This window comes from Apus apus, chromosome 24 (genome assembly GCF_020740795.1).
Source record: "Apus apus isolate bApuApu2 chromosome 24, bApuApu2.pri.cur, whole genome shotgun sequence".
Taxonomy (NCBI): Eukaryota; Metazoa; Chordata; class Aves; order Apodiformes; family Apodidae; genus Apus; species Apus apus.
This window is the reverse complement of record NC_067305.1, coordinates 1,720,300-1,747,845: the sequence shown is the minus strand read 5'-3', so window position 1 is coordinate 1,747,845 and position 27,546 is coordinate 1,720,300. Positions and strand designations below refer to the sequence as shown.

Genomic DNA, 27,546 nt, shown 5'->3' with positions numbered 1-27,546 from the left:
TTCACGTTTTAAGGCAGGTTGTTTAATTGGCACAAAAAAAAAAAAAAAAAAGAAAGAAGCAAAAATCAAAATAAAACACAACATCTGGCCTCTTTTTGGTAAGTTGCCGGTCCTTGCGCTGAGCTTGTTGGGTTGTGGTTTCTCTTGGTATTCCTTTTGTTTGGGTTGGTTTTTGGGTTTGTTTGGGTTTTTGTTTGGGTTTGTTTGGGTTCTTTTCCCTGTCGATCTCATCGGGAAGTTTTCCTCCTTCTCACACCCAGGGCTGGATTTCTCCACCAGATCCCTCGGATTTTCCTTTTCCCACCCAACACCGGCGTCGGTTGCCAGGAGGGAATGATGTTTTTCCTCTTGTCGTTGGGTTGTTTTTTCTTTTTTTTGGTTTTTGTCATTTCTTTGGTAACAGAGATGAAGAAGGGAGAGGTGGGATGGGAGGGGGCAAGAGTGTGTGGGTCGAGGGGTGGATGGGGCGAGACAACAAAGCCAACAAATCTGCTTTGTCCAAGTCTGTTCCTCAACCGAAAAGCGAACCAGAAATCCAGCGGTGAATGGTGGAGCCAGTCACCAGGAAAGATCAGATCCTTCTCTCCAAGTCTCTCCTCCCATCTCCTTTCAAACAATGATTCTTTTTTTTTAAATACCCGATTTCTGTAGCTTAAAATGTGCTTCTTTGACCTGCTTGGGCGCCGGGCGACGCTCCTGCCCCGGGGCCGGGGGTGCTGGGGCGACGTCTCCTTTGCCTTTGTGGAGTTTCTTTTGGGAAGGATCCAGGGATGATGGGTCCTCTGGTGGGATGGGGTATGTGGAGGGCTGGGGAGTGTGGGTGCTCTTGGGGGTGCCTGGGGAGGGGGAGGTCAGAGGAAGATGCCCATGGAGGAGACTGGGGCTTCAGGGATGTCCTCGACCAGGTTTTCAAACCTTGGAGGGAGAGAAAGGCCCCGCGTGGCAATGGCAGAGAGGGGCTGGTTGTCCTGGGGAGCCCCTCAGGGAGGCAACTCAGGGAGGGGGAAAAAGCTTCAGCTGCCAGAGATCTGGCAGGAGCCTGGGGTCACCATCCAGCACACGGGGAGGGAGGGATTTGGTGGGATTGTGCCAGAGTCCAGCCCCATGACTCCACTTCTTGTATCTCCCTCAGCTTCACCCCTCCACCGTGGGAGCCATAAGGCAGAGATCGAGACTGGGGGGCTCAGGGGGTGCCCCTCTCCCCAGAGAACCTGGTGGGCAGGTGAAGACAAGGTTCTATGATCCCCAAAGACCAGAGATGCTTCCAAACAGCATCTCGTCCTCTCCCTCCATCCCACCTCACCCCTTGCTCCACAGGGGTTTCCTCCAAGCCCTCCCGGGGACACAGCTGACCTGGCTGCAAACCCCATCCCTGCTCCAGGAGCTGGGAGGACGTGGCAGCAAGACATGGCACAAGGCCCATGTCCTAGGGTGACACCCAGCTGAGGGTTTGGGAGGCTGATGGACCCACAGCATCCAAAAACACCCACCCCGGTTGGCTTGGGGCATGAGTGTGAGTCTTGGGGTTGGCTTTGTCGTGAGGAGGATGTCTGGGAAGGGGCAGGGAGGGCTGGGGGACATCATGCTTTGGAGAAAGTGCTTGTAGAAGAAGAAGGGACTCCAGGGTTGGTGCCTGGTTCCTCCTGCCAGCGGTTCATACACCGCCGGCGGGCGTTCATGAAGAAGTTGCTGACGGTGTTGAGCTCCAAGCCCAGCTGCTGTGAGATGGTCATCTGCATCTCCTTGGACGGGCGCTTGTTCTCCTTGAAGATGGCGATCAGGGTGCGGCGCTGCAGGTCCGTGAAGACCAGCCTCTGCTTCTTGGGCTGCAGGCTCCTGTCTTTCTGCTGCTCTTGCTCCTTGCGTTTGCAAGCTGGATGTTCAAGAGAGAGAGGAGGGCCGTTAACTGGTGCTCGCCACCCTGGCCCGCTTGCAGGCTGCCCACCTGCCTCCCAGAAACCAGGCCCTACCCTCCAGTAAACCTGCTGGTTTGTTGCCCACCACTGCCCAGGTACCTCCCTCCTCTTCCTCCCTGTGCCTCCTGAGCATCTGCTGAGATGAGACAAGAACCTCTTTGGATATCACTATGAGAAAAGCCTGGGTGAAGCCCATCACCTCTTCAGATGCCCAGGAAAAGCCCCAGGTCTCAGCATCTCCAGCTGACCAGGGATTAGGAGAAACTCCTGGGCTGCCTCTGCTCCAACAGCCTGGCTGTTTGGACCTGCTCTGAATTTTGGGGGTCATCATCAGCCTCCCTCCCTGCTGCACCCTGGTGTGGTCTCCCTTGCCTCCTCATCACCTCATCCCTTGAGGACTCAGGGAACTGGTGTCTTGGCCATCACATCCAGCTGCCACCTCTGAAATAAGAGCTGGGGGCAGGGACATTGTGACATGGCCAGTCTGCAGCCACCATGTCCCAGGGCAGACATTGGCTGGAAAGACCATCTGTGGTTCCACCTGCTCTGGAAAGGGGTTTTCCTGCCTCTGGAGCCTGGAGAACAGCTTGAGACACCAGAGGCTCCAGGAAATTCCATCTCCCCTGCGTGTCTTTGGAGCATGTGTCAGGTTGAGTCAGCACTGAACTAAAAGCCTTCTCTACAGATTTGGCTGGAGCAGTAGGTGAGGACAGAAGTGCTACCACACAGGGATGGGCTTCCAGGAGCCAGGAAACCCACCTCTGGCCCCACCATGCTGTGTGGGAGGGAGGGAGGTGAGTACACACCTTTTGGTAAAGGTATTAATGGAACTGCAAGAATATTCAGAGCCCTGTTGGTGGGTGAGAAAAGGAGCCCTTTGCTGTGACATTTTTCTAGGAAATTACAGAGTAAGGAAGGTTGGTGGAGGCTGCTGGGCCACCTTCTACTGAAAGCAGGACAACGTCAAAGCTGTTGAAGTTAGCTCAGGGTTCTCAGGGACTTTGCTGGGTCAGGACTTGGCCAGACATGCCAAGAGATGCCCATGGGCAAGGCAGGGCATGGATCTGGCCCTCAAAGGTTGGGGACACACTGTTTCCTCCAGGAAAACTCAGAAAAGAGTCAGGAAACAATGGGCTGAAGACCTTCCATGGGAAGCACCCACTCTTGCCCCAACCAGCAGCAGTTTTCAGCCTTTGAGGGATTTTTGGTTAGGATCTTCCAAAGGATTTTGCAGGGAGGTCCTGTGAGACATCCCCTGTTGGAACGTTGCTGGATGACAGATTTCAACTTGCTTCTCAGGCAGTTCCAGAAAGCTCTTTGACCTGGTGCACAGACCTTGGAGGGGCCAGAGGACAAGGCTGAAAGCTGCTGCTGCCGTGACAGGACACAGGATGGCATCTTGGGTGGCATCACAGACTCATGGGACAGGATTTCCCCTCAAGTTAACTACCTGCCTGCTACACAAACCCACCTCCACGGCCAGGTGAGTAAAAGAGCCTGGGAGTAATGGGAGGGGGTTTGAAGCCACTTCTTCCCCAGTAGAGAACAAGGAAGGTCTTCCTCTGATGCTTCTTCAGCTGGCCTGCACTATGAGTTCTCTTTAGAGCACCTTGAACTAAGAGAAGGATGATACCTACCCTTTCCACCCAAAGCTGGGGCATTTAGAGCTCAATGCAGCAGATCCAATCAATTTAGCCTTGTTTCCCTGGCTGCTGGGCTTGGTCCTCACCACATCCCCACGTGGGTGGTGGGAGCCATTGGTTCTTACAGAATCATAGAATCATGGGATGGTGAAGGTTGGAAGGGACCTTAAAGATCATCAGGTTCCAACCTTCCTGCTATGAGCAGGGACACCTCCCACCAGCCCAGGCTGCACAAGCTTCATCCAACCTGCCCTTCAACACTGCCAGGGATGGGGCAGCCACAGCTTCCCTGGGCAACCTGTTCCAGTGCCTTCCTGCCCTCATGGTGAAGAATTTCTTCTGATGTCTAAACCAAATCTCCCCTCTTCCAGTTTTAATCCCTCCCCCCTTGTCCTCTCCCTCCCTGCCCTTGTCCCAAGCCCCTCCCCAGCTTTCCTGGAGCCCCTTCAGGCACTGGAAGGTGCTCTAAGGTCTCCCTGGAGCCTTCTCTTCTCCAGGCTGAACACCCCAACTCTCCCAGCCTGTCTCCGGAGTAGAGCTGCTCCAGCCCTTGGATCATCTTCATGGCCCTTCTCTGGACCCTTCTCCTGCTGGGGCAGGGGACAGGAGGCACCAAGCTTGGCAAAACCAACCACACTCACTAAAAATCCTGTCCCTGGAAGACAGTTAGTGAAGAGCCTTCCCCTCCCCTTCTCCCTCCCCAGCAGGTTTAGTAACCACCATCCTTAGGGACAAGGGACAATCTGAGTCCTGGTGGTACCAGAGGACCAGGTCCCAGGGGTACCTTACTCAAACAGCCAGCAGAGAATGGTTTAGTGGAAACCTACCCTATGACCATCAGATGCTTGCAAAAAGAACAAACAAAAAAAGCCTTTATAGAAAATTTGACTTTTGTTCCAGACATAAATTAAAAAAAAAATAGACCCATCCCAAAATCCCTCCCCAAACCAAACAACAAACAGAAAGAGTCCTCCCAGACCCCTCACCCATTCCCCACCCCGCTGCCCTCCCAGTGTCCCCCCAGCATGCTGAGCTCCAGCCTCGTGCTGGTAGCACGGGTGGGAGGACCTGGTGTGGATGGTGGGCACCTGGGCTGCTCCCTGTCAGCACAGCTTTCACTCTCACACCACATCTCCCCACCATGTACCCACCAGGTCCACGCCAGTGGGTGCAGGTACGTGCACATACACCCACAATCCCACAGGATGGGCCAGGGGATGTGCTGCCCCAGCTGCCACCCTCACCAAGCCACTGGGATCCAGCTTGTCCTCCTGCTTCCCTGCCTTGGATGCCCATTCCCACCAGCTCTGCAGCCTCAGACCCAGCAATGCAGCTTTTCAGCCTCACACTCCACCCATCCCCCCTCCCCGTTCAATTTTTAGGAGTAATTATTAGAAACCAGTCACCCATTAATAACTCAGAGCTCGGAGGCAGACACTGACCAGCAGGGTCTTGCTGGTAAAACTGATCCACGTTCAAACCAAGGCTGAGTGTTGCTGAGGCAGAGCTGACACCCCTGGAACCCCCCCCTTTATTTTTAACCCCCCCAATGCCACCACCAGCCCCATCCCACATTTCCTGGCTTCGTTTGTTTATTTATTAATTTCTTTTTCTGCTGACACAGCCCAACACCCCCCTTCCCCAGCTCAATCTAATTACAGCTCCACACAGCAGCAATCAATGGTGACGCTGCTCAGATCTATTTCCAGCAGCCCCCAGTGGAGGAGCTTTGCCCTGTTCCCCAGCCCCCAGGAGCTGCTTGCCCAGGCTGGCAGTGACCACCCCACCGTCCCCACAGGTGGTGGGAGATGGGGGACAGCCAGGGACATAGCTCTGACCCCCACCCAGGTCAGCGAAGGGGGAAATTTTCTCTTTGTGCTTCAAAATCCCTTTATTTCCAAGTCCCAAGCTCCAAATGATTCATCTTTGGCTTAATGCTGCTCTCTGGTCCCATCCCTCAATGGGGCTCTGAGCCCCACTGGGTCCATGGGGACAGGGACATCCTGCCATGTCTGCCTCTGTGTTATCTCCCCAGGGGTTCACTCCCTGCCTTGTCTTGCTCCTCCTGGGACCAGAAGACCAGGAACACGAGAGGGAGGGAAGGATTGGCTTCCCCCATGCCCCCAGAGGATGCTCTGTTGGCCAGTAAGGCTTGAGCTGACCCACAGGGAGCTCCTTCTCTCCTCCCTCCATCTCCCCCCAGCTCATCTCACCAAGCCAGCAGCTCTGAGGCCTCCACAGCTCAAACAACCAACCAACACCAACGTGACAGGCAGGGAATGGCAGACACAGTGGGAGGGGTGATGGCACAGAGCCCCTTCTTCCCAGACACCAACCATGCAACCCCAGGAATATTTCATCCCTAAGGAAGCTGACCTGGCTGTGGAAAAACCACGAGGAGCAAAGACAAGGAGGAACCTCGTTGGGGGGGAGGGCATAAAAAAACAGGAAGAAAGATTTCTGCAAGCAGAGGCATCCCACCCTCTTCCCCCAGAGGACTCCAGCCGAGGATTCCTGCCTCCCTGGAGACTTCTGCCTGAGGGAGCACGTTTTCCTTGCCTTAACCTTGACAGTTCCAAGCAAAATAGCTCCCAAATAATTCTGAAAGGGACAGAATAGAGACAATCAAGTGGCTGCTGCTCAGGAGCTGTGATTACCCCTCACAGTGTGAACTCCACGAAGCATTTAACTAATACCTGATGGCTTTGCAGGCAGCAGCCCCTGGGCTCTCTATTATACCCACAACCATCCCTGTGCTCAGCCTCAGCCTCTTCTCCCTCTTCATTCACTCACAACACAACCTGTAATTTTCTGCCCACTTTGCTTAAGTGCTGGTGATTTGTTGAAATCACAAAAGCCAGCCAGGGGCTTGCAGGGCCTGTAAGCCAGGTTGGGAGGGGGAAAAAAAACCCACAAGGCATCAGTTTTTCTCTTTTTCTCCCTGTCGAATCAGAAGGCAGCCAAGCACGGGGGTCGAGGAGCTTTTAGGGGCTCAAAGAATCATAGAATGGTCACAGAATGGTTTGGGTTGGAAGGGACTTTGAAGATCATCTGGATCCAAGCCCTTGCATGGGCAGGGACACCTCCCACCAGCCCAGGCTGCTCCAAGCCCCATCCAACCTGCCCTTCAACACTGCCAGGGATGGGGCAGCTTCCCTGGGCAACCTGGGCCAGTGTCTAAGGGAGGTGGAGGAAGGGATGGAGATGGACGTGGTCAGCTAGGTTGGGGCAGGTTTCTTCAGGTGTAGAGGTGGGACAGGCTCTTTCACTGATAGGCATCGGGTGGGAAATGGCCCTGAGCAGAGCTGGCTCATCTCTGTGCCTTCAAGATGTGTCTAAGTCCCTGGGCAGCCTGTTTCCCACTCTCCTTGAAGGAGCAGAGGGATCTCAATGTCTTCCACAAAGTTGGAGGGGCTGGTTGTCTGATGGGCTCTACTGATTCAGATCCTGCCCTGATATTCTGGAAGGTTTTGGGAGCTGCAGCTCTGAGCAAACTGTGATAAGCCCAGTGCCTCCCACAGCAGAGTGGTGTCTGATCCTGAGCTGAATGAGGATCATGGAATGATTTGGGTTGGAAGGGACCTTAAAGATCATCCAGTCCCAACCCCCCTGCATGGGCAGAGACACCTGCCACCAGCCCAGGTTGCTCCAAGCCCCATCCAACCTGCCCTTCAACACTGCCAGGGAAGGAAGTGACAGCTGCTCGACCAAAGCTGGAGCAGAGTCTGGACCAGAGATCAAGGAGCTTCATCCACAAAACAGAAACCCTTTGGCTCAGAGCTGGGCTGGTCAGGATGCTCAGAGCTGGGGCAACTGCCTCAAGAGGGTTGTTGGACTTCACATTGCAGAAGAAGAGCCTGAAGACATTTGTCACGAACAGGCCTCTCCAGCAGAAATTTGGGTCTTCTCTAGCTGGGAAGACTCAGTGCTGATGGGAGTCAGCAGTGTGCAACACAGGAAGAAAGAGTTAAAAAACCAAACCCCAACTTCCTTTTTGTCTTCTTTTTTCCCCTCTGAAATCCCATTTGAGTCCAAAAACTAATGAACACGCAGGCAAAGGGGACGCAGAGTCAACCACACAACTGCCAGTGCAGATCAAACCTCCAGATGCCAACAGTATATGAGAACAAAAAACAACAACAAAAATCCCCCTTTGGGCTCCAAAATCTGCAGGGATTGTGACTGCTCTGGTCCTGCAGCACCTGACAGCTTTGAACCACAAGACAGTGAGAACTCTTCTAGAAGCAAACCGATTCAGCAAGGCTACAAAGATGCACCAGAACCTGAGAGATGTGGCTGGGAGCTGGGATGTGTCTGCAAAGCTGCAGCCCCAGGGTCTTGCTGGGTCAGAGTGACACAGTCCAGACAGAGCTCCTGGCCCTACCGTGTCCCTGTGCCACGTGGCCAGGGAACAGGCTTTCCCACTGGTGTCCCTGGGAGCTGCCAGAGGGTGAGTGCAAGGCCTGGGGAGAGCCCCTGGTCATTGGTATGCAGCCAACGTGCTGCAGGGTGAGCCACTTCCCCGAGCCCAGCAAATTAAATCTTCCTCTGAACGCTGCAAATGAGGAGATGAGATGAGACAAAGCACTTGGCTCTGCGCTCCGGGTGGGTTTTCCTTCCCTTGCGAAGGGTTTCAGTGACTGGTTCCAGTGAGCATCTCTGATGGAGGCATCCAGGGCTGGGAGGCATCCCCAGCCCCCTCACCAACACCCCCAGCCCCCTGCACCAACACCCCCAGGGCTGTGGGAGCAGAGCAGCTTGGCAGGTGGAGGGAAGGGACTGGAGATGAAGGCACAAGTGCTTGGTCCCCTACTCGGCTGGTGACGGTCCCCGTGGGACTCCTTGTTTTGCCCCTCCTGCCCTTCTAAAGTTTTGTCTGTTTTTCCAGTGTTTTCCTCTTTTCCAGCACTGAAGCAGATGAGCTTGTCTGGTCTGAGGGCAGGCAAAGGGACACAAAGAAGCTGTGGTGGCTGCAGGTGTGCTTGGCTCCATCTCTCCACGTTTGCCCTCTTTTTATTCTTGTCCGTTCCAGATGAGCAGCCACAGACTGGGCTGGGCCAGAAGACATCAGACCCTCTCATGGACACAGAAACAACCACTTTCAGATGATGTAAAAGTACAGGTTTGCTGTTAAAACTGTTTCCTTTCTGCAGAGGTTTGATTTGTCCAGTTCTGGAGCTCCCGACATAAGAAGGACATGGAGCTGTTGGAGAGAGTCCAGAGGAGGCCACGGAGATGATCCAAGGGCTGGAGCAGCTCTGCTCTGGAGACAGGCTGGGAGAGTTGGGGTGTTCAGCCTGGAGAAGAGAAGGCTCCAGGGAAACCTTAGAGCACCTTCCAGGGCCTGAAGGGGCTCCAGGAAAGCTGGGGGAGGGGCTTGGGACAAGGGCAGGGAGGGATGGGAATGGATGAGGGTGTAATGGTTTTGAGATGAAAGAGGGGAGATTTAGTTTGGATATAAGGAAGAAATGATTTGCTGTGAGGGTGGTGAGAGCCTGGCCCAGGTTGCCCAGGGAAGCTGTGGCTGCCCCATCCCTGGCAGTGTTGAAGGGCAGGTTGGATGGGGCTTGGAGCAGCCTGGGCTGGTGGGAGGTGTCCCTGCCCATGCAGGGGGGTTGGGAGTGGATGGTCTTTAAGGTCCCTTCCAACCCAAACTAGGCTGGGATTCTATGATTTTTCACCCTCTTATCTGGAGATTTTCATAAAGAGTCACCCCGTGCCCTGCTCTCCCCAGCACCCAGGAAAACTGGGATGAACCCCAGGCTCTGCAGTCCCACCTGCTGGGAAAGCTGCTTCCTGCATTTGTCCCATTTCCTCCATTTCTAGGCTTTTTTTCCAGCCCATGGTCAGCTGCTTCTCATTGTCCCAGTGGAAACCACTGCTGTTCCAAGCTGCTCCTGCTGCCAGCACGGCCCAGGGGTGGACCAGCTGCCTGGTGTGAGGCTGAGCTGGGCAGAGGTGTCCTGGGAATCCTCTCGGCTGCTCGGCTGCTCCCTGCTCCTCACTCTTCTCCCCAGTCACTGTCACTTAAGTGTGACGAGAGCAAATTGGTGCTAATGAAGTGCTGGAGTCAGGCAGCACGGCAGGCAGGAGCCGGCAGCGCCGCGAGGGATGGAAGCAGCTCCCGAAGGTCGTTGGGGCTGGGTGGTGGGACCAGCTGGAAACTCTCCAGCCCCTTGAAGAAGTTTTCCTCGGAGTCAGCAGCACTTCCTCGTGCTCAGCTTTGGTGCAAGAGCCCCAGCTGCAGAATCTGAGGGGGGAGGGAAAGGAGTTTGGGGTTCAGTTTGTGCCCCAGTGGCAGGGAGAAGTTAACACAGGGCAAGGAGCCTGGCCTGGGAATCCAGGGCAAGTGACATTCCTGTCACCCACAGCACTGTGGGTCCTGTGCAGTCCAACTGTGTCCTCACTGGGCAGCAAAGGAGCAGCAGGGATCTCCCTCTGGCACCAGCACAGGCTGCTGCTAAGTGACTCTCATCAGCCCATTCTTGTCAGGCTCTTCCTGCCAAATTGCTGCTGCCTTCAGCAGCTCCCAGATCCAGGGACAAGAAACAAATTCAGCAATCAGTGAAGTGTATGTTGCTCCCGAGCTGCTCTCGGTGGAGAGGTGGTGTCCAGAGAGGGCCTGGAGCTGTTACCCGCTACGGAACATTTGCTGGAGAGAGGGGGAAGAGCAGTAGGGGGAGAAAAAACCAAGAGTTTTCTGCATTTCCTGATCACATCTGTTCTCAGGCGGATTGCTGGGCTGGGGGGGGTGTGGCTGCCCTGGGGTTTGGCCGAGTCAGTTCTCAGGGGGCCGCTGCCTTTCTTGCTCTGTGAAAAACCAGGAAGATCTGTAATCCTTGGGGCTGGGGTGACGGAGGCTGGATTCACCAGGGTTTGGGACCCTCTTCGGGCAGGTGGGAGGGCGGGGGCAGGGGATGCTGCCGGCTTGTCCCTCAGCTCCAGCAGCGCGTGGCAAGAACCTTCCCGACACGAGCCAGGCCGCGATCCGGGAGGCCCCGGTGCCCTCAAGACTTCCCAGCCCAACCTCCCCTGGTGCCACCACCACTCCCAGCCCCGCTCCCGGCCATCCCCACCCGGCCCTGCGCTCAGGCAGCAGCGGCTGCCGCAGGCCCAGGGACAGCGGGGGAGCCGGGGCCTGCGCGGAGGTGACACCGGGGGCTCAACCAGGGGCCTCTCCCCGCCGGGCCAGCCCGGGCCGAGGGTCACACCGGGGCCGCTCACCTGGATAACGGCTCCTCGGGCGGAGCGGGGCAACCCCCCCGGGCTGTGCTCCCGGGGTCGGTGGGTCCGTCCCGCCTCACGCACCGCGCGGCGCCATCTTGGCGCGGGGAACGCTCCGCGCCCCCCCCCCGCCCCGCCGCGCTGGCGCCCCCTGCGGGGCAGCGCCCGCACCCCCCCCCCCCCCCCCCCCCCCCCCCAGCGCCATGGGCCGTCCCAGCGCCCGCGGCGCGCGCAGCCTTGGAGCGATCCATGCGCGGCCCGGGGGGGGGGGCGGGGCGCCCCGGGAATGGCGGCGAGGGGCGCCGAGGCGGGCGGGGAGCGGCTGCCTGACCCCTCCCTGCCTGCCCCATCCCTGCCTGCCCCATCCCTGCCTGCCCCATCCCTGCCCCATCCCTGCCTGCCCCATCCCTGCTTCACCCATCCCTGCCTGCCCCATCCCTGCCTGACCCCTCCCTGCCTGCCCCATCCCTGCCTGCCCCATCCCTGCCCCATCCCTGCCTGCCCCATCCCTGCTTCACCCATCCCTGCCTGACCCATCCCTGCCCCATCCCTGCCTGCCCCATCCCTGCCTGACCCCTCCCTGCCTGCCCCATCCCTGCCTGCCCCATCCCTGCCCCATCGCTGCCCCATCCCTGCCCCACGCCTGCCCCATCGCTCCCCCATTGCTCCCCCATTGCTCCCCCATCCCTGCCCCACACTAACCCCACAGCTGCCCCATCGCTGCCCCACGGTGCCCCATCCCTGCCCCATCGCTGCCCCATCCCTGCCCCATCGCTGCCCCATCCCTGCCCCATCGCTGCTCCATCCCTGCCCCATCGCTGCCCCACGGCTGCCCCATTGCTGCCCCATTGCTGCCCCATCCCTGCCCCATCCCTGCCCCATCCCTGCCCCATCGCTGCCCCATCCCTGCCCCATCGCTGCCCCATCCCTGCCCCATCGCTGCTCCATCCCTGCCCCATCGCTGCCCCACGGCTGCCCCATTGCTGCCCCATTGCTGCCCCATCCCTGCCCCATTGCTGCTCCACGCCTGCCCCATCCCTGCCCCATCGCGGCCCCATGGCTGCCCCATCCCTGCCCCATCGCTGCCCCATCCCTGCCCCATCGCTGCCCCATCCCTGCCCCATCCCTGCCCCATTGCTCCCCCATCCCTGCCCCACACTAACCCCACAGCTGCCCCATCGCTGCCCCACGGTGCCCCATCCCTGCCCCATTGCTGCTCCATCCCTGCCCCATCGCTGCCCCACGGCTGCCCCATTGCTGCCCCATCCCTGCCCCATCGCGGCCCCATGGCTGCCCCATCCCTGCCCCATCGCTGCCCCATCCCTGCCCCATCCCTGCCCCATCGCTGCCCCACGGTGCCCCATCGCTGCCCCATCCCTGCCCCACACTAACCCCACAGCTGCCCCACAGCCCACCTCCCCACCTCCCCCCACCCCGGCCGCACAACCACCCCCCAGGGAGCTGCTGCCCCCCGGGCGTGGGGCTGAGCTCGGCTCTAAGCCACTGCCGCTTCATCCCGCGCCCGGCGTTATTAGTGCAGCTCCCAAGGTATTTCCCGCAGTAATTGCACTGATCTGCCAGGGATTACGCGCGGCCGCCGCAGCGATGGATGATGTTTTAATTCGAGGCAGGGACCTCCGGGGAGGGCAGGGCAAGGACTGAGACCCCTGAGCACTAGGAACAGACACACGAGCCCGGCTGGACACCCTGATGTGGGATAGAGGGGATTGAAGGGGCAGCAGCACCTGGGAGGGGTTTTGGGGTGAGAAGGAGCCAGAAGCCTGAACCCCACTGGGCAATTTGTTCAGCCTGGAGAAGAGAAGGCTCCAGGGAGACCTTAGAGCACCTTCCAGGGCCTGAAGGGGCTCCAGGAAAGCTGGGGAGGGGCTTGGGACAAGGGCAGGGAGGGAGAGGACAAGGGGGGATGGATGAAAACTGGAAGAGGGAGATTGAGGTGAGACATGAGGAGGGAATTCTTTGTTGTGAGGGTGGTGAGAACCTGGCCCAGGTTGCCCAGGGAAGCTGTGGCTGCCCCATCCCTGGCAGTGTTGAAGGGCAGGTTGGATGGGGCTTGGAGCAACCTGGTCTAGTTTGTGGTAGCCCTGTCCACAGCAGGGAGTGGGACTGGATGATCTTCAAGGTCCCTTCCAACCCAAAACATTCCATGATTCTATGACAACTGAACTTCAGGCAATTTGCTGCGTGGGAGCTGGGCCAGGAGATGCTCCATGGTGGGTGCCCAGCCTCCAGCACTGCCCCCATCCCAGCTGGCTGAGGCTCAGCATCTTCCCAGGGCTGCAAAGCACCCCTGGATGCTCCTGAGCAGCTGGTGAGGGCCCTTCCCAACTCCCAAATCCCACCTGGAAGGCAATGACCAGCCCAGGCTGTGCCTGTGTCCTGCTCCCTGCTCCTTTCCCACTCCACTCATGTGAGCAGGAAAACTCCTGAAGGAAAAGGCCTTTTGCCTCCTCCCATCTGAACAGAGCAGAGAAACAACCCCCCCCCCACGATACCTTTCACAGTGACCCCCACTCAGAGCTGTTCCTCCTGGTAAAGCAGCAATTAATCACGGCGAGTAGGGGATAGATTTGTAATCAGCTCTTCCCCCCCCCCACCTCCCACTGCCCCCATTTCACAGCCCTGGGTATTTTTCCTGCCTCTCTCTCTCCCCCCACCATGAGCAGGGCTGGGGCCAGCACAGCCCATTGATCCTCCCTGCTCGATTTTATTGAAACTCCCACGGGTGGTTTTAACGGCGCGATGGATTTTGCTGGCACATCACTTTGATGGCTCTGGGATCTGGGGGGGGGGGGAGGCCAAGGGAGGGACCTGGGGGAAGGGAAAGGGGCTGCAGAATAGGGGGGGTCGTCCCGATGGAGCTGGGTTGTTCCCTGGGTTATTCCCTGGGTGGGAGATGAACATCCATGGGGCTTCTCCACGAAGGTGGGAGAGGAACATGGAACCAACCCTTGAGGGGGTTGGTTACAGGGAGGGGTTTATCTTGGGTGGGTGGCACTGCTGGCTGGGCAAGGGGGTGTTGGGGGTAAAACGGGCTGAGAAAGGAGGGTGGAGACAAAGGGGTGGGCAAAAGAAGAGAAAAGGGAAATTAAACATTAAAAAAAAAAAAGAGAGAGAAAAGGAAAGGAGGAAAAGAGAAAAAGAAATTAAGAGAAACAGGTAAAAGTAAAAATAATAAAAAGAGGGAGGAAGAGAAAAAGAGAGAAAGGGAGAAAGGAAGAAAAAAGAGAAAGAGAAAGAAAAAGGGGAAGAGAAAAAGAGAAAGAAAAAGAGAAAGGAAAAGGGGAAGAGAAAGAGAAGAGAAAGAAAAAAGAAAGAAAAAGAGAAAGAAAAAGAAAAAGAAAGAGAAGAGAAAGAAAAAGAGAAAGAAAAAGAAAGAAAGAGAAAGAAAAAGAGAAAGAAAAAGAAAAAGAGAAAGAGAAAGAAAAAGAAAAAGAGAAAGAGAAAGAAAAAGGGGAAGAGAAAAAGAGAAAGAAAAAGAGAAAGAAAAAGAAAAAGGGGAAGAGAGAAAGAGAAAGAAAAAGAGAAAGAGAAGAGAGAGAAAGAAAAAGAAAAAGAGAAGGAAAAAGAGAAAGAAAAAGAAAAAGAGAAAGAAAAAGAAAAGAGAAAAAGAAAGAAGGAAACAAGGAGCAGAAGGAAGAGGGGCAGGGAGGAGCGGGTGGGTCCCAGCGGGTGTCCCGGCTCTGCCCAAGCCCGGGGCGCAGCAGCCACCAGCTCCTTTGTTCCCCCTTTTCCAATCCCCCTTTCCCTTCCCGTCTGGTTTTGCAGGACCGGAGGGAGCCAAGGGGGGGTCTCTGGGGTGTGACAGTGACACTGCCTGAGTGTCACCCCCTCCCAGCGCCACCAGCACCCCCGGGCACCCCGGACTGGGCTCCAGCCCCGAGAGGAGCCGGCTGGGATGAGCAGAAACCCTCGGGAACAGGGAGCTGGACAAGTTCCCACGCAGGAGGCTGAAAGGGAACATCAGAGCCCCCCACCCCACCAAATATCCCCCCACTCCCGAGGTCCATTTTCCAGGGCAGGTGACACTTCAGCTCTGCCCCCCTCCCCGGGCTGAAGATCCCGGCTCTGCCTCACACCATGAACCAGCACCTTCCCGAGGGGCCCGATCCTCACCCCCCCTGTCCCGGGGTAACCACCATCTCCCCCCACCCCCCATTCACCCCCCCTCGGCGCCAAAAATCGAAGGGAATTAATAATTCGGGGCTTTTCTTGGAGGTGCTGAAGGCAGAGGAGTGAACGGCTGGGGATCATCAGCTCGGGGAGGGAAAAGCTGCTTCAGTTTTGGGGAGACTATTTCAAAATGTTCCCTGGGAAAAGCAAGTTGGTTTGAAACCAGCTTCTTCTGGGTTGCTTGTTTTTTAATAAATGCCCTGATTTGGATGATTTGATCTTTAACTTCTTCTCGTGGCCTGCAGAGAACCCAGTGAGCCCTGCACCCTGGGATCTTTGCTTCCCTTCCCTTCACCCCAATTCTGACCCCCCCCCCCCCTGAACCGAATTGAGCTGCAGACGAGTGTGCACCCCCACAACTCCACAAAAAACCTGCCCAAATTGCATCAAGTTTGATCCTGATTCTGGCAGGGGGGTGAGTGGCTTTTGGAGGAGCTGCCAGGAGCACCCCCCCCTTACAGGAGCTCCCCTGGGAATATCAGGGTATGGGTTGCCTGCCTTCTGTGTGAGAAATGTTCTCCAAATCCTGATGTTTGGCCCCAAAAAGGGAACTGAAGGTGGACATCGATCCATCGATCAATGTCCAGAGGCTTCTTGTCAAAGCCTTGTGTTCCTCTGGGTGACTTGGGGGCCACTATCCCACCCTGTCTCCTCCTTCTCACCCCCCTCAAAGTTGGAAGGCAGATGAGGAAGGGGACACCCCCCAAATTTGGGAGGCAGATGGGGAAGGGGAACCCCCTAAATCTGGGAGGCAGATGAGGAAGGGGGACACCCCAAAGTTGGGAGGCAGATGGGGAAGGGGAACCCCCTAAATCTGGGAGGCAGATGAGGAAGGGGGACACCCCAAAGTTGGGAGGCAGATGGGGAAGGGGAACCCCCCAAATTTGGGAGGAAGATAGGGAAGGGGCCCCCCAAATCTGAGAGGCAGATGGGGAAGGGATCCCCCTGTCCCGGGGGAGGAGCTTCGGAAGCACAACCCCCCCAGCACTGACACCACCATTTTTTTCAGCATCACGTTCAAGCCAAACTGGAGCAGCTGCAGGTCCAGCCCCCGAGCAACCCCTGAGCAAAACACCCCCCGCCCCCCCCCCCCAGCTTATAATTTACCCAGGGAGGTGCCAGGTCCAAGGGAACCTCAGAAGATGGAACAAAGAAGAGTAGGACCAGATCTTCAAAGAAATTGGGAAGGATGGGATGGGCAGCATTGTCCCAGCACCACCTCGGGGGGCTTGGATGCTCCACCAGCAGCAGAGCAGAGCTGCTGAGATCTCTGTCAGCCCCTGATACCATCACCCATCAGCAGCTCCCAGCCCAGTCCCAGTGTTATCCCTCCTGGAATAACGAGTTAGCTCGTTACCTGCTCCTTATCAGCTGAGGGCAGAGTGGCTCCCACCAGGGGCTCCTGGGAGCTCCTCCTCCCGTGTGAGGGTTTGGCCTTTGCTGTGGGTCCTCGGCTTTAACAACCTGCTACTGGTGTCTCCAGACCCTCTGGGAATCAACCCCATGCACGGGGAAACTGAGGCACGGAGGGATTTTTTTGGGGGTGTTCCACCCCATCAAGCCACAGCCAAGTCACAGCTTGTGTTCCCTCAGCTGGATGGTGGCACTTGGGACATTTTCTGGTGGCCAGAGCCAGCCTGGCTGTGGCTCTCAGCTCCCTCCTTCACAGCCCTTTGAAGAACACTTTGGCATGAGGTGTTTCTCCTGATCTCGGTCCACTTTGGGGTTTTTTGGGCTCCCCAACAGCCAAACGTGACCCCCCCGGGTTGCCAGCTGTGCCCTGCCAAGCTGTGCCACACCCTGAGCCCTCCCAGCACCCCCCAAACCCACCAGTCCTCAATATTTAGGGCTCTCAGGAGTCAGGCCAAGAGTAGGAGACCTCGGTTCTCCTGGGTGGGAGAGCAGCAGCCCCCACTCCCCTTCCTGCCTCCCCCTGCCAAGCCCTGTGCTCAGCAGAGCTGGGCCAGTCCCTGCCACCTGTGCCAGCAGCAGAAAAAAAGCTGCAATTTGGTTTTCTTTCCCCTTTTTCTCAGAGCTTTCCTCTCTGCTCCTCAAGTGAGGAGATGACAACCAGTCCCAGCCAGTGCCTTCCCACATCCAGCCCCTGCTCCTCCTTTGGAAGGTTCCCACAACAGGGTTTTCTGGGCAGAGACAAGTGTCCGTCGTCCCCCCCCCCACCTCTCCTGCCAGGGGTGACAAGGTTTCCTGGACCCTGATGGGGTCACTCCTGCTTGGTGATGGCTACACCTTGGTTTTGGGAACAGAAAAAGAGGAGGAACAATCACAGAAATGCAGAACCTTGCCAGGATGACGGGTCCAGGTCACCCAACAGGGACACAGGACAGCACTGGTGGCATCTGCCACCCCCCAGCAGCAGATCCCCCCCCAGCTCCCCAAACTGAGCTCACAGCTCCCGCGGGGAGGAAACTGGGACACAGCTTGGTTGGAGCAACAAGGTGCTGAGGTGCCAAAGCTTGGAGACCAAATCCATGGGTTGAGAAGGCAAAGGAAAGGAGCATCCCTGATCCACAACGAGGGGACAAAAAACTGAGATGGGGCTGGGGAATGGCAGGATCCTCCCTGCAGCCCTGCCCATCACAGCCCCTGCCCATCACATCCCACCCATCCAGGAGGTCTATGGGGTCCATCTCTGCTCACCATGTGCCACCTCCAGCCCCACTTTTGCTCCAGCAAATCATTCTCCTCTCTGCGCCTGAACTTCCCCACCTGTGAAACACCTCAAACTCCACTTAACCCCTTGGAAATCACTTCTGGACCTTCTCAGCAGAAACCACCAGTGCTTGGAGCGACGGTGCCAGTTCCTAACAAAGATAATCAGTTTTTATCTATGTGAAGACAGAATTATTAAGGTCATTCCTTAAATCCTCCCCGTGTCTCGATTTTAACACTGGGTCTTTATTTTTTAGGTGTCCTGCCCCCTCCTCCCAGCACCAGCCAATCCAGGTTGCCTTTTTCTTTCCCTATCTTCTAACAATCTCAGATGTTTGGAAAACCCATCACCTATTTTCCTCGTCCAACCCCGTCCTGGCTTCAGTCTTGCTGGAGAAGCTCTACATCATGCAAGGAACTACCAAGAGACTTGAATTTCCAGTTATTCAGCAAATTCTTGCCTCTCCGTGGCCATGGTCCTGCAGGCAGCCAGGAATAAATGCACTTGGCTGCCAAACCTGCTGCCAGCTCCTCACCAGCCCCTCAGCACCCTAGTTCCAGCACACCCACCCAGCTCAGCTTTTGGCTGAGGATGGATTTGAAGGAGGAGAACATTTTTGGGATCCATTTTCCCTTTTGGGGCAGTTTTGAAAGCCAGGGGCTGATCCCAGCCCCTCTGCACTGCCATTGGTGCTGTGCAGGAGGGCAGTGGCCAAGAGTCCATCCGAGGTTGATGGACATGTCTAGGGGTGATGGGACACATCCATCCTAGGTTGATGGGACACATCCATTCCAAATTGATGGGACACATCCATCCCAGGTGGATGGGACACACCCATTCCAAATTGATGGGACACATCCCAGATGGATGGGACACATCCAGAGATGATGGGACACCATCCATCCCAGGTTGATGGGACACATCCATTCCAAATTGAAGGGACATATCCCAGGTGGATGGGACACATCCAGAGGTGATGGGACACATCCATCCTGGGTTGATGGGACACATCCAGAGGTGATGGGACACATCCCAGGTAGATCCCAGGCAGAGCTGTGCTGGTGGGTGGACGTGGGGTGAGGGCAGATCAAAGCTGCCTCATGCCTGCATCTGGACCCAGGGTGCTGAGCTCCCTCTGCCCAAACCTTTCCAAGAAACCTCAGGGAATCAGGCAGAAAAGGGGGAAAACTCTTCCCCCACAGCCAACGAGGTGCTGGGAGGTGACAGGTCCAGCTCCTGCCACGGCCAGGGAGGCAGCAATTCCCGTGGGAAATATCCCATCCCAAGTTAGCAGCACCCCTCAAACTGCACCCCTAGTTGTGGAGCAGGAAATGTTGGGTGTCCAACCCCCCCACCCCGGGCTGGGAAGCCCCAGCCCTTCCCAGCCAGGTTCTGGTGGGCTTTGCTTTTTATTTTTCACCTGATTTTTTTGGTTGGTGGGACCAAGTGACCCAACCATGGACCCAGTGAAGGCTTCACCCGAGGAGACCCACGTCCTGGGAGGCTTCCCAAGGGGATTTCTGGCTCCACTGCACCCAGGGTGGGTTCCTTGCTCCAGGACAGGGTGGGATGTTCCCAGGGCAGGGTGGGATGTTCCCAGGGCAGGGTGGGATGATCCCAGGGCAGGGTGGGATGTTCCCAGGACAGAGTGGGATGTTCCCAGGGCAGGGTGGGATGATCCCAGGGCAGGGTGGGATGTTCCCAGGACAGAGTGGGATGTTCCCAGGGCAAGGTGGGATGATCCCAGGACAGGGTGGGATGATCCCAGGGCAGGGTGGGATGTTCCCAGGACAGAGTGGGATGATCCCAGGGCAGGGTGGGATGTTCCCAGGACGGGGTGGGATGATCCCAGGGCAGGGTGGGATGATCCCAGGGCAGGGTGGGATGTTCCCAGGGCAGGGTGGGATGATCCCAGGGCAGGGTGGGATGTTCCCAGGACAGAGCGGGATGTTCCCAGGGAGGAAAACCAGCACCGGGACCTGCCTCTGGTCCCCTCCTGCCTTCACCATCCTTCCCTTTGGAAAAGCCCGGGTTTGTCCCCAGTTTTACCATTTGCTGCTCCTGAAAGGGACACACACACACACACAAACACACAAACACACACTCAGAGCTGCCCTCCCCCAGAGCCACAGCCCCTGCAACCGGCTCTGGGCAGGATGAGAAAATATCGGGTTTGTTTTCTGAAGAAATTAAAAACTAAACAAAACAAAATTATGATCATAATGAAAACAAAATCCAATATTCTGTCTGCCACCCCAGACTCCACGCCTGGTTAAAGCAGGAAAATGCCATAAATCTCCCATTTCCCCACCAGCTGGGGAAGAAACACCGGGGTTTGAGTTTTGATATGTCGGGGTGTTGGGTTGTGTTTTTTTTTTATCCCCTTTTAATATTCTTATTTTCTCTCCTGGTTTTAAGCCCCCTCTTTGGGGCGGGAAGTTCTGCAAAATCTCTTTGTTGAGCAGGGTTTTAAACCTGCTCTCCCAGCTCCCCCGACCCCGGGAAGTCGCCTCTCACACCCTTCCCAGCAGCTCCCAAGGCAGCGGCAATGAGATTTTAATAGATGTATTTTCAAATTAGTTCTGGGCCTTTCAAGACTTATCAGTTAAATGAGGTTTTTCAAATTGATTCAAAGGTCACTCCGAGAGTTTTCTCTTCTCTGTTATCTCTCCCTTATGGTTTCAGCGGCGATTGACAGGACAAGAGGGGAAAAGAATAAATATCTCAGCCCCACATTTGACGCCCAGAAAAAGAAAGGAAGGGGAAAAAAAACCCAACACAAAACCAACAAAAACCCACCTAAAATGGGCACCAAAAAGAAATATAAATGAGGTGGTGGCAGGAAAGGCCCCGGGGTTGGACTTGGGGGGTTCCCTTCTGGGCAGGCGAGGGGTGAAGCCCCGTGGGGGGAGCTTGGGGGAGCAGGACCCCACGGCCACGGGTGGGTGGCACCCGGAGCTGCTGCCCCGCAGGGAGGGAGGTTATTTCCTCCTGGAGGGGGCGGGGGGGACCCGATTTAATATTTAACCGCCGGGAGGTTTTATTGGCCCCTTCTGACGCGCAGATTAGGAGCAAACAGAAAAAACAGCCGCGGGCGGAGGGAGGAGGCGGCCCCGCCGCGCTGATAAGGGCGCGGTGCGGGGCGCGGGGCGCGGGGCGGGGCTGTGCGGGGCGCGGGGATGTGCGGAGCGGGGTGCGGGGATGCGCGGGGGTGTGTGGGGATGTGCGGGGGTGTATGGGGATGTGCGGGGATGTGTGGGGATGTGCGGGGATGCGCGGGGGTGTGCGGGGATGCGCGGTACTGCTCGTAGCGCGGGGATGTGCGGGGATGTGCGGGGATGTGCGGTACTGCTCGTAGCGCGGGGATGTGCGGGGATGTGCGGGGATGTGCGGGGATGTGCGGTACTGCTCGTAGCGCGGGGATGTGCGGAGCGAGGCGCGGAGCGGAGCAGCTGCCCCCGCGGAACAAGCTGATCCGGCGATGGCTGCTCCCTGCGGGAGGATCCGCGCCGGCGGAGGAAGCTGCCTGTGATCAGCGTGTTAAAAAAAATAATAGCTATGTAATATAATATAAAATATTAATAACAACAACTTAAGAAAAAAAAATGTCTAAAGCTTGTTTCTCTTATTCCTTCCTGGGTGTTTCCCTCCCGCGCAGGGAAGGAGGCGCTGGGCGCCTCTCGCCCCAAATTCCCGTTTTGCCCCATTTTACGGCAGCAAAATATTCTCGAAATATTCTGGAATGATCCTGTCTCCCACCTACAAACCTCCCCCTCCGCCGAGGCTCGTTTGTCCCGTCTCTCCGCGGACACGCGCGGATCGAAAGCAGCGAAACCCGCCGCGATTTTCGGCCGGAGCCGCGGGAGGAACCGTCGTTGGGTCAAAGTCGTTGGAGAGAAGCTGAAATGTTGCGGGGGAAAGGAAATAAAAGAAAAAGGAAAGGAAAAAATAGATTGGCCGGGTTTTTCCGCAGCTCAGTCTTGTCCCTGATTCTGGCAACTCGGTGTCTTAGTTCGCAGGATTAATTAGAGGCATTAATTACTGGCGTTGGCAAAGCTCTGGGGTATTTGCCTTGGCCCAGTCCCACCATCGTGGTCCCAGTTGTGAGGTGGTTGTGGGGTGGTTTGGTTTTTTTCAGTGATGACGGTTCACGCTGAGGCAGAGATTTTGTCTGGGGAGAAAGGCCGGAGAGAAAAAACGAAAGAGAAAAAGGAGGAAAAACAATTAAAAAGGAAAATATAAAGAAAAAATAGCAAGAAGAAAGAAAAAGAAAGAAGAAGAAGAAGAAGAAGAAGAAGAAGAAGAAGAAGAAGAAGAAGAAGAAGAAGAAGAAGAGGAAGAAGAAGAAGAAGAAAGAGAAAAGGAAAAAAAGAAAGAAAAAGGAAAAGGAAAAGGAAAAGAAAAAGAAAAAGAAAAAGAAAAAGAAAAAGAAAAAGAAAAAGAAAAAGAAAAAGAAAAAGAAAAAGAAAAAGAAAAAGAAAAAGAAAAAGAAAAAGAAAGAAAAAGAAAAAGAAAAAAGAAAAAGGAGAAGGAAAAGAAAAATGAGAAGGGAAAAGAAAAGCAAAAAGAAAAAGAAATAGACTAAGTAAGAAAGAAGGAAGACAAAAGAAGGAAAGGAAAGGAAAGGAAAGGAAAGGAAAGGAAAGGAAAGGAAAGGAAAGGAAAGGAAAGGAAAGGAAAGGAAAGGAAAGGAAAGGAAAGGAAAGGAAAGGAAAGGAAAAACGAAAATAAAAACGAAAATAGAAAATGAAAACAAAAGGGGAAAATAAAGAAAACGAAAATAAAAAACGAAAACAAAACACGAAAAGCAAAAAAAAAAATGTAAAACGAAAAACGAGAGGAGAAAAGCCCAAAGGAAAAAGAAACATGGTGGAAGGAAAGGGAAAGGAAAAGATGAAGAAGAAGGAAAGGAAGGCAGCCAGGGGGCTCAGCCCAGGGTCACGACCCCCCGGCCCCCCTTTTGGGGCAGGAACAGCCGATCCCGGCACCGCGGAGCTCAGCGGGGCCCGCGCTGCCCCCCGAGGGTCCCACGCGCGGCCCAAACGCTCGACGCAAGTGGGTGAATTTTGCCCACAGACCCACGTCACACGCGTCTCGGGGAAAAAAACACGCGAGTTTGTGTCAGCCAAGCGCTCGTTCGAGTCCAGGACGAAGGGAGCCGGGAGCCGTCGTGTCGAGAAAGGGACACAACGGGGTTGTCGCCCTCCCGAGAAATAATCACGAGAGAATTAGCTAGGCCTGAGCGTCGGAAGAAATCCGTGGCGAGAACAGGGGGGTTTCCACGGGCGAGGGCTCAGGCAGGAGGGGACGGTACCCCAGGGTGGGAGGGCACCCTCTGCGGAGAAGTGGGGGTGCAGGAATTCCTCCCCCCGCGTTTCCTACAGGATCCCACGGGAATGAACTGATGCCTTTTCCCCAGGACATTGGGGTGACGGGGGTGGGTCCCGCTCCGCTGTGCAGGGACCCCCCGAAGGTGCCAAGGCTGGAGCCCCCCCGCACCCACGGCCCCTCGCAGACCTCGGCGGGGGGGGGGGGGGGAGGTCACGAAGTTTGTAGAGCTGTGTGTGGAGCGGGGGGCCGTGGGAGTGGGGGCTGCGGCCGTGACAACGGGTGGCAGAGATGGATGGCCCGAGGGGACGGGCCGGGCACCGCCAGCTGCTGCCCAGATGTTTCCCCGTGGGACCCCCACTCCTCTATTTTGCGGAGCCCCGTCGAGGAAGCGGAGCCGGGGGTGGGGGGGGGGAAGGGGGGTGCAGCCCCCCCCGGCTGCTGCGCTGCCCGGGTCTCTGCTGAATAATTAATGGTTCATCTGCGGACGGGGCGGCGAGAGGGGGAAGTGGAGTGGAAAGAGGAGAAAAGCGGCAATTGCCATTTATAGGGGCCAGGCTTGTTTATTGATCCGCGATTTACTGACTCGGACTAATCCATTCGATGGGCTCCTGCAGCCGGGCGGGACCGGGACCAGCACCAGGACCAGCACCAGGACCAGGATCAGGATCCGGGTCAGGATCAAGACCAGCCTTCGCCCCGGCCATGTCGCCCGTCTAACACTCGTTTTTTATGCCTGCACTGAAAGAGGAGAAGCCGGTCCCTGCCCAGGGGAGGAAAGGGTCCCTTCCCTGCTTTTGGGTGGGGGGTGGTCGCAGCCCTCCGGGCCCCTCCACACCCCTTCCCCCGGGGCGGCCTGAGAGGACGAGCAGGCTCGATCGGCGGCCCTGGGCTGGGAGAGATTCGGCTGCATCGATGGGGGAAGCCGGGCACAGCCCACCCCACCGAAACCCCCTCCCACAGAAGCCCCTTTTGGAGGCAGCCGGGTCGGGGCTGAGTCCGAGGGGCTGAAACCTGCCCCACGGCCGGGCCCGCGTGGGCGAAACGGAGAGAGACGCGAAACGAAAGCGGGTCCCGGCGGGGCGAGAGCGGGGCCGGGAACCGGGAACAAAGCGGCAGGGCCGGGGAAAGCCGGGGGGGACCCCCCTACCCACCATCCTGGCCCGGCTGATCCCCTGCACGGGCCTTTTGGGGAGCCGGGTCCAAGGAGGGCGAATTCATGGCGGAGCGGCTGGTTTGGCGGTTTGGTTTGTTGTGGTGGTTTTTTTGCTGTCTTGGCAGAAAACAAAGGATTAAACCCCGTCCCCAGGAAAATCTGAGGGTTGAATTTCCCTAAATAACGCAGCCAGAGAGCCCCTGGGGCCGAGGAAAACTCGGCTCTGGGGAATAAAATACATTTTGGAGAGAATCAACCTTCTCCGACGCCGCAAGAGGAGCGAAGCGACGGCAGCGGGGCCAGAGGCCGAGCCGGGCCGGCGGGCAGGGACTCCCCGAGTCTCCCCTAAGTCGGGGCCACATTTTTATCATCACCACGATGGTTATTATTTCCAATTTTGGCGAGTCAGAAGCCAGCCACCCGCTGCTCAATTAGCTCCAACAACGGGGGCATTAAACGGCCGATCGCGGCAGTGTTTAAATCTTTATTTACCAGAACCTTGTAAAGCAAGGAACAATTTGCATTCTATTAACTGCTTTTCAATAGGGCATCGACTGGAACTAAAAGATGCCACTACCCTGCCCTAATTAAAGAGCAACTGAATTACACTAAATACATATGAACGCTGCTCTCCCCCATAAATAACGACTGGCTTCTCGCCTTGCCAAGCGCCCGGCGGGTCGGACTCTGCCCCAACCCACGGGGAGCTCGGGTTTCTTCTTTTAAAAAAAAAAATCATACACGCGTGTTTTTTTTACTCCGCGGCCATTCCCGCTCGGCCCCGCGGTGCCCCGGCGCGGAGGAACGGGAGGAAGGAAGGACCGGAGAGGTCCCGGGTGTTCTGGGGGGATCGTGGTGGGTCGGATCGGGCACGTCCCCTTTGGGCGCTGACCCCTCTGCCATCCCTCGGCCTTTCCCTCCGCGCAGCGCGGAGGATCGCGGAGCCGCGACCCCCGCCCGCCCTCCGCGGCCACTGCGCGGCCGAGCAGAAAAACCGCGTATCTCCAGCAAACAAACCCTCGGCCCAGCGCCGGGCTGAGGCCGAACAAGTCCCCCCGGGAACGGCCGCGGGGAACGGCGCTGCCCCCGCTTCTCATCCGCGGAAGAGCAGCCGGTCCCCCAGGCGGACCGGGGACCGGGGGGGGGGGGCACGGAGCGGGGGTCGTTCGTTCTCCCTGAGGGCAACCGGTGACCTCCGGAGGGAGCACAACCCGCCCGCCCCATCCCCGGCCCCGCAGCCCGGGAGCGATGGGACGAACCGGAGCTTCTCCGGAGCTCGGCTCCGGTACCAAGCGGCGGTGCCAAACCAACGGCGGGGGAGCTCCAGGAGCGGCTCCGGAGCCTGAGGCTGCCCCGGGGAACAAGGGACCGGTTCGGTGGGCGAAACCGACCGGGAAATCGCAGCCGGGGCTGTGGCGGGGATGACCGGGCAGCTCCCAGCTCCCTCAGCCTGGGATCCCTCGCTTCCCGGTGGCAGGAGCAGGCCCGAGGGGGGGGGGGAATTAGCCTTACGGATTATTTCCTTCCCTTTCTTCTAAAGGTTTCACATCGGCTGGATTAACACCCGGCCCAGCCCCAGCCCGCCGGGCACCTCCCGCGGGTCCCCACGCGTGTTCGCAGCCCCCCAGACCCACCCGCCCGGAGGTGTGGGGAGGGCGGCCGTGGCAGCAGCCCGCGCCGTGCCCTACCTGCCAGCCTGAGCGCCGACATCCTCTGAAATTCCGGCTCCTGCAACCATTTCCACATCCTCCGGAAAGTCTCCCGGCCCGATTTGAGCTTACTCCAGGGCTTGGGGTTCCGCAGCAGGTCCGAGAGTGTCCCCTGGGAGCGGCACAAGATCCTCTGAGCGAAGATCGCTTGCGGGATGCTGTAACGCTTCAGCTCGGCCGTGATCCGCTGAGCCACCTCCTTGGTGTTGATCTCCTCCACCTGCCCGGAGCCGCCGGGCTGGGAACCGGTGGCCGAGGCCTGACGCTCCCGTTCGCCCAGGAGGGATCCACCGGGCTGGGCGTGCGGGTGCCCGTGCGGGTGCATCCCGTTGAGCGGTGGCATCATGGCCGAGCTGGGGGCCGCCAGCCCCCGCGCCAGGTGCTCCTCGCCCCGGGACAACATCGCGGCGTGAGAGTCGAAGCCGTTGGGCGAGAGCATCTTCTCGTTGGGCAGGTGGCCCCCCGGACCGTAGGGGGCCAGGGGCTGCTGGGCGTTGTGCAGGCTGCCCAGCCCGTTGGGCAGGGGCGAGAGGGGCTGTCCCATGGCCGGCATGTCCTTGGGATAGTGGCTGTAGATGTTGCCCATGGAGGCCAAGCTCCGCTCGTCGCGCATGAGGGTGAAGCTGCCGCTCACGTTGCCGGCCAGACGCTGGTGCGGGTGGTGGTGATGGTGGTGGTGGTGCGGGTGGTGGAACTTCTCCGAGACGGTGGAGATGGGCGGCAGGTGCTGCAGGGGGGTCAGCGTGGTGTAGGTGCTGCTCAGGCTCATGCCGGAGGGTGACTCGCAGGACATGCTCATGGCGGGGTGCAGCGGGGCGGCCAGGCTGTGCTCGGCGCGGTAGTCTCCCCCCTCCAGGATGGAGGCCATGCCCGAGACCATCGCGGGCCGGCCGTGCGGGACCAGGTTGCGGTGCGAGCCTTGCCGCCCGTGCGCCGGGCTCAGCAGCTCGGCGGGCTGCGAGTGCGGGACGCCGTGCAGGCTGCCCAGGTTCTCCATCGCCAGCTCCATGGTGGCCGCCGGGCTCTGCCGCTGCCTCGCCCGCTCGCTCGCTGCCTTCCTCCCCCACCCCCCCCCCGCCGCCGCCTCCTCCTCCTCCTCCACCGCCCCCCCCTCCCCACACACACACACCCCCTTCCCTCCCCGCTCCGGCTGCCCGGATTAATTCAGACTCCGCGCTCGGGGGAATCGATCTCCCGCACCCCGCGGATCTCAGGCCAGCATGATGCGCCGCGCCCGCCCGCCCCAGCCCGCCTCGGTGCGCTGCGGCGCGGGGGCTGCGCGGAGCGGGGCGCGGTGCGGGGCGCGGTGCGGGGCGCGGTGCGGGCGCTCGGGGCGGCTGCGGCGCCTCGGCCGGCGGATCCCGGCAGCCTCGCTCTGGGCCGCGGCGTGACGTCAGCGCCGCCCCGCCCCCCCCACCCCCCCCGCCGAACGGATCCGCGCCGCCCCCCCCCCCCCGCATCCCCCCTCCCCGCATCTCCCGGTGATGCGGGGGCGGGGGTCAGGCGGGAGAAGCGGGGAGAGCCGCCCGGCACAGACAGAGGGGCCACACATCGCACCCCCAAACCCCGCCGGGTGACCCCCCCCAGCACAAGGGAGACCCTCCCCAGCACCGGGGAGACTCTCCCCGTACCGGATACCCCCACCTCAATGGAATGACCCCCTCCCCTCACACAGGTTTCCCCCTCCCCGCACCCAGCTCGCATCTGG

The 27,546-nt window shown here is 58.0% G+C and overlaps 1 protein-coding gene across 3 annotated transcripts; it reads right to left on the bottom strand.

Annotated features, from left to right (window-relative positions):
* On the bottom strand, window positions 1–26,941 carry ONECUT3 (one cut homeobox 3). 3 transcript variants are annotated; one of them, XM_051640024.1, is made up of 3 exons: window positions 26,919–26,941; window positions 25,818–26,731; window positions 1–1,873 (listed from the first exon to the last, which is right to left on the bottom strand). In XM_051640024.1, exons 2-3 carry the CDS (start codon window positions 26,716–26,718, stop codon window positions 1,581–1,583), a joined length of 1,194 nt encoding a protein of 397 aa, XP_051495984.1. In that variant the 5' UTR covers window positions 26,719–26,731; window positions 26,919–26,941; the 3' UTR covers window positions 1–1,580. The 3 variants fall into 3 exon arrangements, 2 of the variants coding, with proteins under 2 accessions (XP_051495984.1, XP_051495983.1); XM_051640023.1 differs by lacking the exon at window positions 26,919–26,941 and having other exon boundaries at window positions 25,818–26,847; XR_007891602.1 differs by lacking the exons at window positions 25,818–26,731; window positions 26,919–26,941 and adding an exon at window positions 10,784–10,904 and having other exon boundaries at window positions 1,779–1,873.
* Between the last annotated feature and the right edge of the window lie 605 nt (window positions 26,942–27,546).

Bases quoted from the DNA above. Each gene is read 5' to 3' on its own strand.
- ONECUT3 (XM_051640023.1), bottom strand. From the start codon at position 26,847: ATGGAGCTGGCGATGGAGAACCTGGGCAGCCTGCACGGCGTCCCGCAC. The intron at 1,874-25,817 runs GTAGGGCACGGC...TTGAACATCCAG, and splicing joins GTCGGCGCTCAGGCTGGCAG to CTTGCAAACGCAAGGAGCAA.